General features: G+C 39.6%; 1 protein-coding gene across 1 annotated transcript in view; it reads left to right on the top strand.

Annotated features, from left to right (window-relative positions):
- Nucleotides 1–17,925, top strand: part of SLC44A5 (solute carrier family 44 member 5) — a gene marked incomplete at both ends in the record, with an annotated part of 373,929 nt that overhangs the window by 200,959 nt on the left and 155,045 nt on the right. The window contains one exon of the mRNA XM_079696573.1: nt 14,134–14,182. Within this exon, the coding sequence (XP_079552699.1) occupies nt 14,134–14,182 (49 nt within the window). The remainder of the gene's footprint in view (nt 1–14,133; nt 14,183–17,925) is intronic.

The raw sequence follows: 17,925 nt of genomic DNA, 5'->3' as shown, positions 1-17,925 counted from the left end.
AGTGAGCTCCACTTCCTGGCACAGTGGCTAGTAGAATGTCTTTAGTCCTTGTTCTCCTTGACAATGAGTGGGAAGTTTGTAAGGGGAACTTTAGGCTTCCTTTAACCATTGCCAAGGGAACAAATAGGGGAAAGTCATATTATTCAAAGGGCAGTATGCAAAATACCTGATTTTGGAGGGGAACCATAGCAGTACAGATTGGCTAAAAGATCAAGTTAAAGTGAAGAGTGGTAGGAGATGAGGCTGGTGAGATGGGCCAGGTGGAGAAAGGCCAGATGTGCTGGGCTGAGAAGTCAGAACATCATCTTGTAAGAAATAGCAAAGAACATGGCTCCTTATCCTTTGTTGAGACTTAGAGGAAAGAGAACCCTTTCCTTGTAAGAAATGACAGGCCCTTATTTACGGACACAGCATCTTAAATATGTTTGAAAAATAAAGTAAAACAAGTATTTAATTATTCACAATTTTCAACTGAATGTTGTTGAATATTAAAGCAAGACAATTTTGTACAACGCTATTTTCCCATGCTTGTTGGAAAGTTATCTGATGTGCTTGCTCATAATAGTTCTAAGTTCTAGGATACTTGTTTACCCCACCTTAGTTCTCCCTTCGCTAAGTCACATTAGATCCTCTGAAGGAGACTACCTGAAGGAATAAAACTAAATGTCTCAGAATTTTGCTTTTAATAACTGATCAATGGTAGTTATATTGTAATTTAAACAGATTGCATTTAAGAAAGAAAATAGTCTTTCTAAGCATGACTGGCTGCTTTATCTTGACATTTTCATTCGACAGAGTCACGTGCAATCAGCACCCATGAACTGAATTAATTACCTGGACTGTTTTTCATAATATTCATGAATTATTTCTAGTAAGAAAGAATTGCATTGTATGCATGAAGTATAAACTGTTAGCTACAATAACAAATGTGCAACTGTCTGTAATGAATATTTTTTAGTGATTGTATTGTCATAATACTTTTGGTGATCAGAGAGTCATAAGAACTGAAAAAGCTTTTAAAATGATCACCTAATCTTAATTTCTTTTTCTTTAAGTGAGAAATATGAATTGCATTTAATTAGCTAAGCTATGTGATAGTGAAGCATTGTAGCTCTTTTTACTTAGCTGGCCCCTCAGTCTATTTATTCCAGAGATGCAATTAGAGCACATGAGAGCCTCAAAAAAAGCTATGCTCTGTATAGATTCCAGGAAATAAAAATTTGCATGACAATACAAATTCTGTCAGCACATGGGGCAGGCTGAAGTCATCACTTTCCAGCTGCCATTACTATATGAAATCAGCTAAATCTTATCATTTGACTGTGGTCTTAGTGTATTTGCAGCTGAAATATAAGGCAGCCAGAATTTACAATCAAAAAGTGTCAGCTTTTCAGATTTGACAATAGCATTTCATTTATACTACAATCCACTTTTTCACTTTGTGAGGTGCAAACCACACCAAAATTAGAAGCCAGACTAGACACTTTTAAACCAATTTTCCCCATTTTTATGTAAAAAGCAAATAATTACAGGATCAATTTAAGTTTTTAACCTCTTTCAATATATCTCCTCTCTCCACTCATCTATAGAATTTCTCTAAGATCACTATTGAGAAATTCACTGCCAGGTAGCTCAACACAGGCTTTGGGATCAGACCATCTGCCTTTGAATGCCATCTCCATCTCTTATTAGCTGAGTGAGCTAGGGCAAATTAGCTTATCCTCTGTGACTCAACTTCCTCATCTATAAAATTGAAGGATAACGATGGCATACATCACAGAATTATTGGTAGCATTAAATGATATAATAAATATACCAGTGCTATTGTATTGCACAGCTCAAGGGGGTACAATTCACACTGTGTTCTATGTGGAACTGTGAAAATGACATATCTCTGTGTAAATCATTTAAAAGCAGCTCCTGGTACAAATAAGCATTCATTTAATAATCATTTTTCTGTGGAATTTATAATCCTTCTTTCTTGAAATTCTTGAGCTTTCTTGAATATGAATTTTCTGCTTCTCTTTCTATAACTCTTATCTCTTACCCTTAATTGTGGTGTTTCCCAAAGCTCATACACATGAGACGACCTACTTTTTCTTACTCCATCAGGTTTGGTCTGTTATGTACATCTAGAATTAAGGACTGTGCATGAACGGAGACAGAGGTTAAGAATGAAATTCAGAATAAAATCAAGTGGCCTAGTGGTCTCCAAATCTGATTGTGCATCAGAATTATCTGATGGGACATTAAAAATTACACATTCTAGGTCCACCCCAGACCTACAGAATTGTAGTACTTTGTGTGGAGGGGCTGGAAATTGTACCACACACCCCCCAAAGTTTTTGAGATATTTTAGCTGTTCAGCCAGTTTGGGGATGGAAATCTGGAACCAGCAAGAATATTGGCACTAGTGTTCCACATCAGAGTGGAAGATCCAAGTCAAAAAGCACAGGGGCCAGAGAGCTGGTGAGAAGTAGAGCCCAAGTTCAGAGTCAGTCAAGAGCAGGAGAGACCTATCCATTCATGACCCCCTCTGCGCTCCACAGCACCCTCTGCATGTCTCTATCATGGCTCTTAACACCAGTGTTGATATTATAGTCTTGAGCTTATATTTCTTACTCAACTGTGAGATTTGTGAAAGCAGACTTAGTCTCCAGAATTCATCCTTGAATCCACACCACATTTTTATTGCAACGATATAATAATGTTGTTAAAATGAGTTATTGAAACCCTAAGTCAGGTCAAGAGAGTGAGTGTATTAGTGCGACTCCTTGGTTGCCTCCACCTAGCACAAAGCAAGAAAAAGGACTTCAGTATAAGGATACAATGTATCTCACGAAACTCAACCCCAGGTCTCAGGTAGGGACTGGAACAGGAAGCTGAAGTCTATCAGGATTTCCATCTTTGCTTCTCCTTGTACATCTGCTTCAGTAATTTCTTTCTGAAAGCTCGCTTTCTCTGCTTCTCTGGTCTTCAAGCTTTATATTTTGCAGTTCTGATCTCCTGATGACTAACTCACTGTCTATTCTAATTCTAATTCCTGGGATAGAGTGGCCAGAAATGACTGGCCTAGTTTGGGTCTAGTGTCCAAACCAGATCTAGTCACTGATTGCCAAGGAGCAGGCACATGGGAGAAACTTGGCAGCCAGCGACCATGCCTGTGGATTACAGAGGAAGTCAGTTCCCAGAGAAGGGGTGACTAGATACCCTGAAATGTATTTGTCGCCATGAGGCAGAGCCAGACAAGCAGTCAGAAAGGAAGCTGACAGTGTGTCAGAGAACTGAAGGATATACAGACTGTCTCAAACAGGAAGCATTTTACTCACTTCCCCCAGAGTAGGAACCGATGCTGGCTTTGCAGGGTATGACCAACAGGGGTCTGTTCTGCTGCAACGAGACAGGGACGAGTGTGGCTCCCAGGTGCATTACTTACCACCTGGGTGATGGTGGGTACAGTCCTTAGCCTCTCTATGCCTGTTTTTTTGCATATGTAAAGTGAGGCTAATAATGGTTTCCAGTCTACCTACTCAATAAGGTTATTTTTTCAAAGTAAACAAAATAATGCATAAAAGCACTTAGTACAGTGCTGAAAACGTATTAAACACTTAATGCTAAAAACATATTAAATGTTACTGTTATTGTCATTATAACAAGAGATCCTGATATTCTTTATGGAAAATTTATCACTTTTCATGTGGTAACGTTATGACTTCCAAATATTTACCTCAATATTTCACCCAAGACTTCAGTTTCTTTTTAAAAATTTTTAAAATTGAAACAGAGTTGATTTACAATGTTGTGCCAGTGTCTGCTGTACAGCAAGGTGACTCAGTTATACACATATACACATTCTTTTTTAAATTAATTTAACATCTTTATTGGAGTATAATTGCTTTACAATGGTGTGTTAGTTTCTGCTGTACAACAGAGTGAATCAACTATACATATACATATATTGCCATATCTCCTCCCTGTTGGGTCTCCCTCCCACTCTACCTATCCCGCCACTCTAGGTGGACACAAAGCACCAAGCTGATCTCCCTGTGCTATGCGGCAGCTTCCCACTAGCTATCTATTTTATGTTTGGTAGTGTATATATGTCAATGCTACTCTCTCACTTCATCCCAGCTTACCCTTCCCCCTCCCCATGTCCTCGAGTCCATTCTCTACATCTGCAACTTTATTCCTGTCCTGCCCCTAGGTTCACCAGAACGATTTCTTTTAGCTTCCATATATGTGTTAGCATATGGTATTTGTTTTTCTCTTCCTGACTTACTTCACTCTGTATGACAGACTCTAGGTCCATCCACCTTACTAAAAATAACTTAATTTCATTTCTTTTATGGCTGAGTAATATTCCATTATATATATCTGCCACATCTTCTTTATCAACTCATCTGTCGATGGACACTTAGGTTGCTTCCATGTCCTGGCTATTGTAAATAGAGCTGCAGTGAACATTGGGATACATGACTCTTTTTGAATTATGGTTTTCTCAGGTTATATGCCCAGCAGTGGGATTGCTGGGTCGTATGGTAGTTCTATTTTTAGTTTTTTAAGGAATCTCCATACTGTTCTCCAGAGTGGCTGTATCAATTTACATTCCTACCAACAGTGCCAGAGGGTTTCCTTTTCTCCACACCCTCTCCAGCATTTGTTGTTCATAGATTTTTTGATGATGGCCATTCTGACTGGTGTGAGATGATATCTCATTATAGTTTTGATTTGCATTTCTCTAATGATTAATGATGTTGAGCATTCTTTCATGTGTTTGTTGGCAATCTGTATATCTTCTTTGGAGAAATGTCTGTTAGGGTCTTCTGCCCATTTTTGGATTGGGTTGTTTGTTTTTTTGATATTGAACTGCATGAGCTGCTTGTAAATTTTGGAGATTAATCCTTTGTCAGTTGCTTCATTTGCAAATATTTTCTCCCATCTGAGTGCTTTCTTAATGTCTTGTTTATTGTTTCCTTTGCTGTGCAAAAGCTTTTAAGTTTCATTAGGTCCCAGTTGTTTATTTTTGTTTTTATTTCCATTTGTCTAGGAGGTGGGTCCAAAAGGATCTTGCTGTGATTTATGTCACAGAGTGTTCTGCCTATGTTTTCCTCTAAGAGTTTGATAGTGTCTGGCCTTACATTTAGGTCTTTAATCCATTTTGAGTTTATTTTTGTGTATGGTGTTAGGGAGTGTTCTAATTTCATTCTTTTAGATGTAGCTGTGCAGTTTCCCTGTCACCATTTATTGAAGAGGCTGTCTTTTCTCCATTGTATATTCTTTCCTCCTTTATCAAAGATAAGTTGACCATATGTGTGTGGGTTTATCTCTGGGCTTTCTATCCTGTTCTATTGTTCTATATTTCTGTTTTTGTGCCAGTGCCATACTGTCTTGATTACTGTAGCTTTGTAGTATAGTCTGGATTCTGAGAACCTGATTTCTCCAGCTCCATTTTTCTTTCTCAAGATTGCTTTGGCTATTCGGGGTCTTTTGTGTTTCCATACAAATTTTGAAATTTTTTGTTCTAGTTCTGTGAAAAATGCCAGTGGTAGTTTGATAGGGATTGCATTGAATTTGTAGATTGCTTTGGTTAGTATAGTCGTTTTCACAATGTTGATTCTTCCAACTCAAGGACATGGTATATCTCTCCATCTATTTGTATCATCTTTAATTTCTTTCATCAGTGTCTTATAATTTTCCACATACCGGTTTTTTGTTTCCTTAGGTAGTTTTATTCCTAGGTATTTTATTCTTTTTGTTACAATGGTAAATGGGAGTGTTTTCTTAATTTCACTTTCAGATTTTTCATTATTAGTATATAGGAATGTAAGAGATTTCTGAGCATTAATTTTGTGTCCTGCTACTTTACCAAATTCATTGATTAGCTCTAGTAGTTTTCTGGTAGCATCTTTAGGATTCTCTATGTATAGTGTCATGTCATCTGCAAACAGTGACAGCTTTACTTCTTCTTTTCTGGTTTGGATTCCTTTTATTTCTTTTTCTTCTCTGATTGTTGTAGCTAAAACCTTCCTGTTGAATAATAGCGGTGAGAGTGGGCAACCTTGTCTTGTTCGTGATTTTAGTGGAAATGGTTTCAGTTCTTCACCATTGATGACGATGTTGGCTGTGGGTTAGTCATATATGGCCTTTATTATGTTGAGGAAAGTTCCCTCTATGCCTACTTTCTGCAGGGTTTTTATCATAAATGGGTGTTGAATTTTATTGAAAGCTTTCTCTGCATCTATTGAGATGATCATATGGTTTTTCTCCTTCTGTTTGTTAATATGGTGTATCATATTTATTGATTTGCATATATTGAAGAATCCTTGCATTCTTGGGATAAACCCCACTTGATCATGGTGTATGATCCTTTTAATGTGTTGTTGGATTCTGTTTGCTAGTATTTTGTTGAGGATTTTTGCATATATGTTCATCAGTGATATTGGCCTGTAGTTTTCTTTCATTGTGACTTCTTTGTCTGGTTTTGGTATCAGGATGATGGTGGCCTCGTAGAATGAGTTTGGGCGTGTTCGTCCTTCTGCTATGTTTTGGAAGAGTTTGAGACAGATAGGTGTGAGCTCTTCTCTAAATCTTTGATAGAATTCGCCTGTGAAGCCATCTGGTCCTGGGCTTTTGTTTGTTGGAGATTTTTAATCACAGTTTCAATTTCAGTGCTTGTGATTGGTCTGTTCATATTTTCTATTTCTTTCTGGTTCAGTTTTTGAAGGTTGTGTATTTCTAAGAATTTGTCCATTTTTTCCAATTTGTCCATTTCATTGGCATAGAGTTGCTTGTAGTAATCTCTCATGATCCTTTGTATTTCTTCAGTGTCAGTTGTTACTTCTCCTTTTCATTTCTAATTCTATTGAGTTGAGTCTTCTCCCTTTTTTTCTTGATGAGTCTGGCTAATGGTTTATCAATTTTGTTTATCTTCTCAAAGAACCAGCTTTTAGTTTTATTGATTTTTGCTATCATTTACTTCTTTTTCATTTATTTCTGATCTAATCTTTATGATTTCTTTCCTTCTGCTAACTTTGGGGTTTTCTTGTTCTTCTTTCTCTAATTGCTTTAGGTGTAAGGGTAGGTTGTTTATTTGAGATGTTTCTTGTTTCTTAAGGTATGATTGTATTGCTGTAAACTTCCCCCTTAGAACTGCTTTTGCTGCATCCCGTAGGTTTTGGGTTGCCGTGTTTTCATTGACATTTGTTTCTAGGTGTTTTTTGATTTCCTCTTTGATTTCTTCAGTGATCTCTTGGTTATTTAGTAGTGTATTGTTTAGCCTCCATGTGTTTGTATTTCTTACAGATTTTTTCCTCTAATTGATATCTAGTCTCATAGCATTGTGGTCGGAAAAGATACTTGATACAAGTTCAGTTTTCTTAAATTTGCCAAGGCTTGATTTGTCACCCAAGATATGATCTATCCTGGAGAATGTTCCATGAGCGCTTGAGAAGAAAGTATATTCTGTTGTTTTTGGATGTAATCACTTATAAATATCAATTAAGTCCATCTTGTTTAATGTATCATTTAAAGCTTGTGTTTCCTTATTTATTTTCATTTTGGATGATCTGTCCATTGGTGAAAGTTGGGTGTTTAAATCCCCTACACTGATTGTGTTACTGTCAGTTTCCCCTTTTATGGCTATTAGTATTTTCCTTATGTACTGAGGTGCTCCTATGTTGGGTGCATAAACATTTACAATTGTTATATCTTCTTCCTGGATTGTTCCCTTGATCATTATGTAGTGTCCTCCTTTGACTCTTGTAATAGTCTTTATTTTAAAGTCTATTTTGTCTGATATGAGAATTGCTATGCCAGCTTTCTTTTTATTTCCATTTGCATGGAATATCTTTTTCCATCCCCTCATTTTCAGTCTGCATTTGTCCCTAGATCTGAAGTCGGTCTCTTGTAGACAGCATATATACAGGTCTTGTTTTTTTTTATCCATTCAGCCAGTCTATGGCTTTTGGTGGGAGCATTTATTCTATTTACATGTAAGGTAATTATCGATATGTATGTTTCTATTACCATATTCTTAATTGTTTTACATTTGTTATTGTAGGTCTTTTCCTTCTCATGTGTTTCCTGCCCAGAGAAGTTCCTTTAGCATTTGTTGTAAAGCTGGTTTGGTGGTGCTGAATTCTCTTAGCTTTTGCTTGTCTATAAAGGTCTTAATTTCTCCATCAAATCTGAATGAGATCTTTGCTGGGTAATCTTGGTTGTAGGTTTTTCTCTTTTATCACTGTAAATATGTCCTGCCACTCCCTTCTGGCTTGCACAGTTTCTGCTGAAAGGGCAGTTGTTAACCTTATGGGGATTCCCTTGTATGTTATTTGTTGTTTTTCTCTTGCTGCTTTTAATATCTTTTCTTTGTATTGAATTTTTGATAGTTTGATTAATATGTGTCTTGGCGTGTTTCTCCCTGGATTTTTTCCTCTATGGGACTCTGTGCTTCCTAGACTTGATTAACTGTTTCCTTTCCCATATCAGGGAAGTTTTGCACTATAATCTCTTCAAATATTCTCTCAGTCCGTTTCTTTTTCTCTTCTTCTTCTGGGACCCCTATAATTTGAATGCTGGTTCATTTGATGTTGTCCCAGAGGTCTCTGAGACTGTCCTCAATGCTTTTCATCTTTTTTCTTTATTCTGCTCTGCCATAGTTATTTCCACTATTTTATCTTCTCGGTCACTTATCTGTTGTTCTGCCTCAGCCATTCTGCTATTGATCCCTTCTAGAGAATTTTTAATTTCATTTATTGTGTTGTTCAGCATTGTTTGTTTGCTCTTTAGTTCTTCTAGGTCCTTGTTAAACGTTTCTTGTTTTTTCTCCATTCTATTTCCAAGATTTTGGATCATCTTTACTATCATTATTCTGAATTCCTTTTCAGGTAGACTGCCTATTTCCTCTTCATTTGTTAGGTCTGGTGGGTTTTTACCTTGCTCCTTCATCTGCTGTGTGTTTCTCTGTCTTCTCATTTTGCTTAACTTACTGTGTTTGGGGTCTCCTTTTTGCAGGCTGCAGGTTCGTAGTTCCTGTTGTTTTTGGTGTCTGCCCTCAGTGGGTAAGGTTGGTTCAGTGGGTTGTGTAGGCTTCCTGGTGGAGGGCACTAGTGCCTGTGTTCTGGTGGATGAGGCTAGATCTTGTCCTTCAGCTGGGCAGGTCCACGTCTGGTGGTGTGTTTTGGGGTGTCTATGACCTTATTATGATTTTAGGCAGCCTCTCTGCTAATGGGTGGGGTTATGTTCCTGTTTTGCTAGTAGTTTGGCATAGGGTGCCCAGCACTGTAGCTTGCTGGTCATTGAGTGGAGCTGGGCCTTGGCATTGAGATGGAGATCTCTGGGAGATTTTCACCATTTGATATTACATGGAGCTGGGAGGTCTCTTGTGGACCAGTGTCCTGAAGTTGGCTCTCCCACCTCAGAGGCACAGCCCTGACCCCTGGGTGGAGCACCAAGAGCCTGTTGTCCATACGGCTCAGAATAAAAGGGAGAAAAAATGAAAGAAAGAATGAAAAAGATAAAGTAAAATAAAATAAAATAATTTGAAATGAAATAAAATGAAATACAATAAAGTTATTAAAATAAAAAATAATTGTTAAAAAATTTTTAAGGTAATAAAAAGAAAAGGAAAGAAAGAAAGAAGAGAGTAACCAAACCAAAAAACAAATCCACCAATGATAACAAGAGCTAAAAACTGTACTAAAAAAAAGAGAAAAACAAACAAACAAACAAAAAAACGGACAGAGAGAACCCTAGGACAAATGGTAAAAGTAAAGCTATACAGACAAATTCACACACAGAAGCATACACATACACACCCACAAAAAGAGAAGAAGGGGAAAAATATACATATCGTTGCTCCCAAAGTCCACGTCCTCAATTTGGGATGATTCGTTATCTATTCAGGTATTCCACAGATGCAGGGTACATCATGTTGATTGTGGGATTTAATCCACTGCTCCTGAGGCTGCTGGGAGAGATTTCCCTTTCTCTTCTTTGTTCGCACAGCTCCCGGGGTTCAGCTTTGGATATGGCCCCGCCTCTGAATGTAGGTCGCCTGAGGGCGTCTGTTTTTCACTCAGACACGACGGGGTTAAAGGAGCAGCTGATTCGGGGGCTCTGGCTCACTCAGGCCCGGGGGAGGGAGGGGTACGGAATGAGGGGTTGAGCCTGTGTTGGGAGAGGCCGGTGTGATGTTTCAACCGCCTGAGGCGCCGTTTGTTCTCCCGGGGAAGTTGTCCCTGGATCAGGAGACCCTGGCAGTGGCGCGCTGCACAGGCTCCCGGGAGGGCAGGTGTGGACAGTGACCTGTGCTTGCACACAGGCTTCTTGGTGGCGGCAGCAGCAGCAGCCTTAGCGTCTTATGCCCGTCTCTGGGGTCTGCACTGATAGCTGCGGCTCGTGCCCGGCTCTGGAGCTCCTTTAAGCTGCTCTTTTAATCCCCTCTCCTCGTGCACCAGGATACAAAGAGGCAAGAAAAAGTCTCTTGCCTCTTTGGCAGCTCCAGACTTTTCCCAGACTCCCTCCTGGCTATCTGTGGCGCACTAGCCCCCTTCAGGCTGTGTTTACGCCGCCAACCCCAGTCCTCTCCCTGCGCTCCGACCGAAGCCCGAGCCTCAGCTCCCAGCCCCGCCCGACCCGGCGGGTGAGCAGACAAGCCTCTCGGGCTGGTGAGTGCCGCTCGGCACCGATCCTCTATCCTGGAGTCTCTCTGCTTTGCCCTCCGCACCTCTGTTGCTGCGCTCTCCTCCGTGGCTCCGAAGCTCCCCCCTCTGCCACCCGCAGTCTCCGCCTGCGAAGGGCCTTCCTAGTGTGTGGAAACCTTTCCTCCTTCACAGCTCCCTGTCAGAGGTGCAGGTCCCGTCCCTATTCTTTGGTCTCTGTTTTTTCTTTTTTCTTTTGCCCTAACCAGGTATGTGGGGAGTTTCTTGCCTTTTGGGAGGTCTGAGGTCTTCTGCCAGCGTTCAGTAGGTGTTCTGTAGGAGTTGTTCCACATGTAGATGTATTTCTGGTGTATCTGTGGGGAGGAAAGTGATCTCCACGTCTTACTCTTCAGCCATCTTGAAGCTCCTCCCCTAGACATTCTTTTTTTTTTTTTAATATTCTTTTCCATTATTGTTTATCCCGGGAGATTAGATATAGTTCCCTGTGCTATACAGTAGGGTATTGGTGTTTATCCATTCTAAATGTAATAGTTTACATCTACCAATCCCAAATTCACAGTCCATCCCTCTCCCTCCCCACAAGACTTCAGTTTCTGAACTCCAGTTGAACACTGGACTTTCAATTAGCTGTCACTTCAGATTCAAAAAGAGCCACATCAACCTCATGCTCTTTTTCTTATAACAACTGTATAACCTCTTCCACCTGCTAACATTCCCATCTGTTTTAATAGCATCAACATTTCCTTAAACTGAGATAAAGACCAGAAGTGACTGAGAATCACAATTTCTAGGTCTGAAATCTCTTTGTTTGGCACCTTTTTTGACTTCTCTCTTTTACACCCTAAGTCTTACCATTCATCAAGTGCTTTTTATCTTTTTCATGTAATTCTATGACTAAGAATGAACATTCATTGGGGGCTTACTAAGTGCCAGCCACTGTTTTAAGCACTTTTACAGGTATGTATTCATGTAATCCTCATAATATCTTTCTGGCTTAGGTACTATTATCATCCCCATATACAAATATGGAAACTGAGACTCAGAGAAGTGATATGATCTGTCTAGGGTCACTGCTAGTAAGTGATAGAGAGCAGGCAGTCTGACTCCAGAGCCATTGCTCCTAACCCGTAAGCCACACGACTGCTCTGTGATGAACCTTGAATCTCTCTTTCCGTTACTTCTACCACCATTTGGGTCGTGGCTCACATGACTTTACCTCTATTACTGCAATAGACTCCTGGTTGGTCCCCTTGACTTTCCACTTTGTGATACAACTTATAAATGGCCACCAGATTGCTCTTCCTTAATTAAGCCCTGCTTCTACCTTGTCCTTCCTTTGTTCCAGATCCTTCTATGACTCCCTGTGGTCTAGGATATATAAAAAAACTTCCATCCCTGGGTTTTTTGGCTTTCTGTAGTCTGGTTCCACAGTATCTATTCAGCTTTATGTTTTCTTCCTTCTGTTCCATTATCTGTGACTCCAATCAGGCTGATCTTTTCACCATTCCTGCAAACATGCTGTTCTTTCCTAACTCTGTGACTTCATACATCTCTAAATTTTCTTTGTCTATCTCAAGATATTCTGGCTCTAGGAAACCTTCCTTACTAATCTCAACTGAATGTGACCTTTCCTTCCTTAGAACGTTCCTAACGCTTTCCTTGTACCCCCTCTTACGATATTACATTCTGCCTTATTTGATAGCGACTTGTGTTCTTTTCTTATTTCTCTCCCTGCTTCACCACTTTGTTAGCCTGTTGAAGGCAGAGACTGTGTTTCACTAAATCTTGTGTCCGCTGCAGTGCTTCTTCTAATGCAGAGCACATAACAGGCAATCAATACATAGTTACTGAATTTAACAGAATTCTAGTTTCACTCACTCAGAATGTTTCTCTTTTCCCTTTTGTTTTGTTCCAGTCTTTCACAAAAATCTCACTTCTTGAATGAAACCCCCTTGACTGCTCTAGTCCTTGATGGAACCTACTTTCTCAGAACTCTTGTAACACTTCAGGCTGATACATATAATTTAGTACTTGATTAATCATTTTATATGGTATATTCATTGTTCATGTATTACAACACAGGGCCTGATATATAAAGATTCTCAACAAATATTTGTTGAATGAATCAATATGTCGATCTTGCCCCACCGACCGTAAGGTCTCGAAGACAGGGACCATGCTTTATAGATCTTCCGTATCCCCCCAGAGCTCTCAGCATGTAATAGGTGCTTTTTTTGCTGACTGACTGGCTCTTGTATTTCTGTTGCAAGTCTGTCCTTACCTTCCCGTCGTTCTGCCCTCAGCCTGTGATTACACTGAAGAGGTTTCTGAGTCCTCAGGTCTGATTTCCCCACTGAGAACAGGCTGAGTCAGGTTGCTGACACACAGGCCTCTTTTTGCCGGTACCTTTTTTTTTTTTTTTGCGGTACACAGGCCTCTCACTCTCCTGCTGCGGAGCACAGGCTCCAGACACGCAGGCCCAGCGGCCATGGCTCACGGGCCCAGCCGCTCCGCGGCACGCGGGATCCTCCTGGACTGGGGCATGAACCCATGTCCCCCACATCGGCAGGCGGACCCCCAACCACTGCGCTACCAGGGAAGGCCTGCCAGTACCTTTTGGTTCTGTCTTTAAATCAGAACTAGGCCTTCTTACAGGGACAAATCCCTAGAGGAAGAGAGCAGGAGTCCTTAGGCTGGGGAAGAAGAGTCAGGGATTGAGAATTGCAAAGCATAAACCTTTGGCCAGAAGTAATTCTACAGAACTTGTTACTGGGCCTACCCAGTACATGTGAGGGAAAGACCATTCTGTGTCTACTTTATACTGTTTAAAGACAAGGGAAGTATATGGCAATCATGATGCAAGAGTAAATGACTAGGGCCCATCTTCAGATGGCATGAAGTCTGCCAGTAGATCTAAAAAAAACAAAAACAAAAATAACATTTGTATAATATAATAATGATTTGTATATACCATATAGCCAATGCGGCAGAGACAAACAGTGACTAGTATTCCAACTTCTCAAAGGAAAGTCTCATCTACTGAGAGGAAAGGGAGAACTGGGATAAGCAGACATCTCTATTATACTGTGCACCTCACAAATACACAGCAATACTTGGGAATGGCAGATGGTAGAATGTGCTTTTGCAGACTGGAAAGGCTTCAAGTTTTGCTGTCCTGGCTGCAATCTATAATGTTGCTGCTCAGAACTGTGGGAGATATGTACACAGTGTGTATAAGAATTATGGTCCTTAACAACTCTTCCCAGACTTGCTTCTAGCTGGAGAGAGGGAAAGTGATTGACAGCTGTATCCAAGGCATACTGATGTTTCACTGGACCAAAGAATGAGTTCAACACTGCACTGAGCAGTGGACTAGCTAAGATATAAATTTTTCCTTTATTAATATTTTATATGTATTTATTTGCCATTTCATTGGCTTATATGCTTAGCAAGTTCTTTGTTTTAAATGCAGGTGATCCAAGGATACATGACCCACATTTCAAGGGGCCCATTGTCAACAGGTAAGCAATTATTTTCTCTGGAATGTATTTTTTAACAAACACAGAAAGCTTATTTTTTGGTATCATTTTCCAGTCAATGGAGAATTGTGTCTACTGTGAGGGGGAAATGACTTATTTTTAGCCTAAATGTCACCTTATTTATACAGGATACAGGTAATATATCTTTCCATGAGTCATAAATATCCTCTCCTGTTTAGCAAATGAACTGCTTCAATTTATGACTGAAGAGTTTGTATTTCTGATAAAGAGAAGCCAAAAATGCTTTATAAGATTTAACCCCTTTGTGGAGAAGTAAACACATTCCAGTAGCTGTCTTACGCACCCGTTTACTCTGATTCACCACTGCAAGTGTAGAGTTGCTATGCCAACTTCTTCCACACAGGGTATTTGTGCTAGTCAGCCTCCCAAAGCAGAGAGCTTTCTGAGAGACAAACATACACCAATGCATCATGTATGCTTTAGGATATTTTAAAATGCTCTAGGTAAGTGTGTACTTGTCTTAACTGGTGCTTCTCCTGCAAGGTTGCATAGCGTTTAAAAATTATCCAATAATTCATAGGCCTCTTCTATTATTATATTTTACCCTCTATTCCCAGACTTCCTGCTAATCAAAAAGGGGGTTTGCAGGGTAGAATGGCTAAAAATGAGGAGAAGATTATGCTGTGCATAGCTGTTTTTCCACTTAGCGTTTACTTTAATTTCTGGCAGTTGCATGTCATAATAAACTGTGATGTGAAATAATGATCGACATGCTTATTTGCACTTGCCAGCCATCAGCATGTATATTAGCATTACTGTTATGTCTCTACACTATCCCAGCTTTAAACAAATGTGTATCTAGTTTATTCTAATTCTGTAAGAAGCCAAGTCATTTGTTTGGGTTACTCTTTCAAAGGTGTACCTATGCCCTCTTTAGAGTAAGTCTGAAGTCTCTCTCATTCTCTCCATGGTAACACCATGAATACATTTTGTTGTCCAGTGTACAAATAGCCTCATCTGATATGGAGGTTACTTTTATTGTACTTGCATTCATTTTATAATAACTAATTTGTATGAATGGAATCTAGGTTATTGGCCTCAAGGGACCTCTAGATATAACCTGGATTCAATAGTAGTAACAACAACAATGATAATAAGTGAACTGCCACATTTGGACAGATGAAATATAGATTACAGATATGCCTTTTCTAGCCATAGAGAAGAAAGCAGAGCTCAGTCTGGCTGGCTGTAGGTGTGGGCAGGGAGGTGAAATCTCTTGTCTTCAGTTATTTAGAATTTAGTGATGGAACCACGCAGTCCAGGCAAAGTCTAAACAACTGTGATAAAGAGAATAATTTATTTTTACTAAGGACCTTTTGTGATGTCCTAGGTACCACAAAGGCCTTCAAGGGTGAAATGGTCATTGTGTATACATACCCCTCCCCGCCAAATCTTCAATCCAAGAATGGAGAGAAGTATTGTAAAACCACAGGGGCTTAACTATAAGAAGACACAGTTTGGCCCATTGGTAACTTCTCAGGCTGCAGGGGTCTATAATGCCTTTCCTGGGAAAATAATTGGGGTGTTTAAGGAGCAAGTAAGAAACCCCACCTTCTTCACATTACCTCTTGCTTACTATAACATTTTTTGCTTACATAATGTCACTTTGCTTTTGAGAGATCCAAAGTCTTATCAGATATTCAGGCACACCCTCACAGCACTGTCTGCTCATCATCCACCATGTTCTGTACACCTCTCTCAGTTTACAAGGACATCGTTTTGTGCCTAGTGATCACCCAACTGCAGTTCTTTCCAGGAGAGGTGAAGGAATGATGGTAATGCCACAGGAGAGATTTACTCCGTTTCTCATTTGTCCCCATCTACTAAGATAAGAATTGGACGTATGGAAGCTATTGCCCCGTAGTGTTGACCACAAATAAACAAACAAACAGCGATTTTTTTTTTTTCGGTATGCGGGTCTCTCACTGTTGTGGCCCCTCCCATTGTGGAGCACAGGCTCCGGACGCGCAGGTTCAGCGGCCATGGCTCACGGGCCCAGCCGCTCCGCGGCATGTGGGATCTTCCCGGACCAGGGCACGAACCCGTGTCCCCTGCATCGGCAGGCGGACTCTCAACCACTGTGCCACCAGGGAAGCCCCAAACAGCGATTTTGATAGCCCCTTTTGAAAGAGCAGTTATCCAGTGCCTATGCTTTGTCCCCTATATTCAACAGAATTTTAGCGTTGGATTGACGTGAGATTTGTAAAAGTTTAGCACTGTTCTTGGCGGTACATTAGAGGGCAAAAATGAATGCACATAGAAAACTAAAAAATAAATCTATTTTACAAGGTTCTACATGAGAAATTCTCTTATAATTTTAGAACTAAGAAAAATTTTCATTTAATGGAGAGTTAATATACTTTCTCCTGTTAGACAAGGAGAACTGAAATCCACTGTTTCTCCTTTTGTTTTGACTTGTAGAAAGCCCACTGATACATTTAATTTTAATGCCAGCAACTACATTAGCCTTTGAGTTAAGCATTTCTTTTCAGGACTTTGAATTTCTATTTCTATTTTATAATGCTATTGCATCCAGTTTTAAGTCATTTCATTTATATTCATTCTGAAAAGAGGCAGCATATAGGTAGACAGGTAAATGAAAACCTTGGATGTTCCATAATTGACTTTTTTCCCTTCTCTACACACAAAGTAGGTGAAGGACATATGACTCAGACTAATCAAATTGGTAGGTTTCACAATGCTGAAAACAACTATTATTATAGAAGGTGGAAAATCTGTCTGGAATGTAATAAGATGCATTTATTTTTACCTGAGGCATCAGGGAGAGGTTAAACTCACTATCATGAAGGGATTCAAGAAGAGAATGAAGAGGTGTTATCAGGGATGTTGTAGAGGGGATTCATTCATATAAAGGAGTTAGACTAAATGAGCTCTGAGTTCTTTCCAATCCTGAAATTCTATGACTCTGTGATTCAGCATTTTTTATTGTTATAATTAACATACAATATTATATTACTTTCAGGTATACAACATAGTGATTTGATATTTTTTATTCATTATGAAATGGTCACAGTAAGTCTAGTTACCATCCATCACCATACAAAGTTAAAATATTATTAACTATATTCCCTATGTATATATTTATATCCCTGTGACTTTTTTATAACCTGAGGTTTGTGCCCCATAATGCCCATCACCTATTTTGTTCTGTCCTCCCACGCCCCTCCCCTCTGGCAACTATCAGTTTGTTCTCTGTATTTATGAGTCTGTTTCTGTTTTGTTTGTTCCTTTGTTTCTTAGATTCCACATATAAGTGAAATCATATGGTATTTGTTTTTCTCTGTCTAACTTATTTCACTTAGCATAGTACGTTCTAGGTCTATCAATATTGCCACAAATGGCAAGATTTCACTCTTTTATGGCGGACTAATATTCCATTACACACACAGACACCACACCACACCACATCTTCTTTATCCATTCATATATTGAGGGACATTTAGGTTGCTTCTGTGTTTTGGCTATTGTAAATAGTGCTGCAAAGAACATAGGGGTGGATATCTTTTTGAATTAGTGTTTTCATTTTCCTCAGTTAAATACCTTGAAGTGGAATTGCTGGATCATATGGTAGTTCTATTTTTAGTTTTTAAAGGAACCTCCATACTGTTTTCCATAGTGGCTGCACTAATTTACAGTTCCACCAATAATTCACCAGGGTTCCCTTTTCTCCACATCCTTGCCAA

Source organism: Hyperoodon ampullatus, assembly GCF_949752795.1.
Source record: "Hyperoodon ampullatus genome assembly, chromosome: 2".
In the NCBI taxonomy this organism is placed as follows: Eukaryota; Metazoa; Chordata; class Mammalia; order Artiodactyla; family Ziphiidae; genus Hyperoodon; species Hyperoodon ampullatus.
The sequence above is the reverse complement of the archived record's forward strand: the minus strand, read 5'-3'. Positions and strand labels throughout refer to the sequence as shown.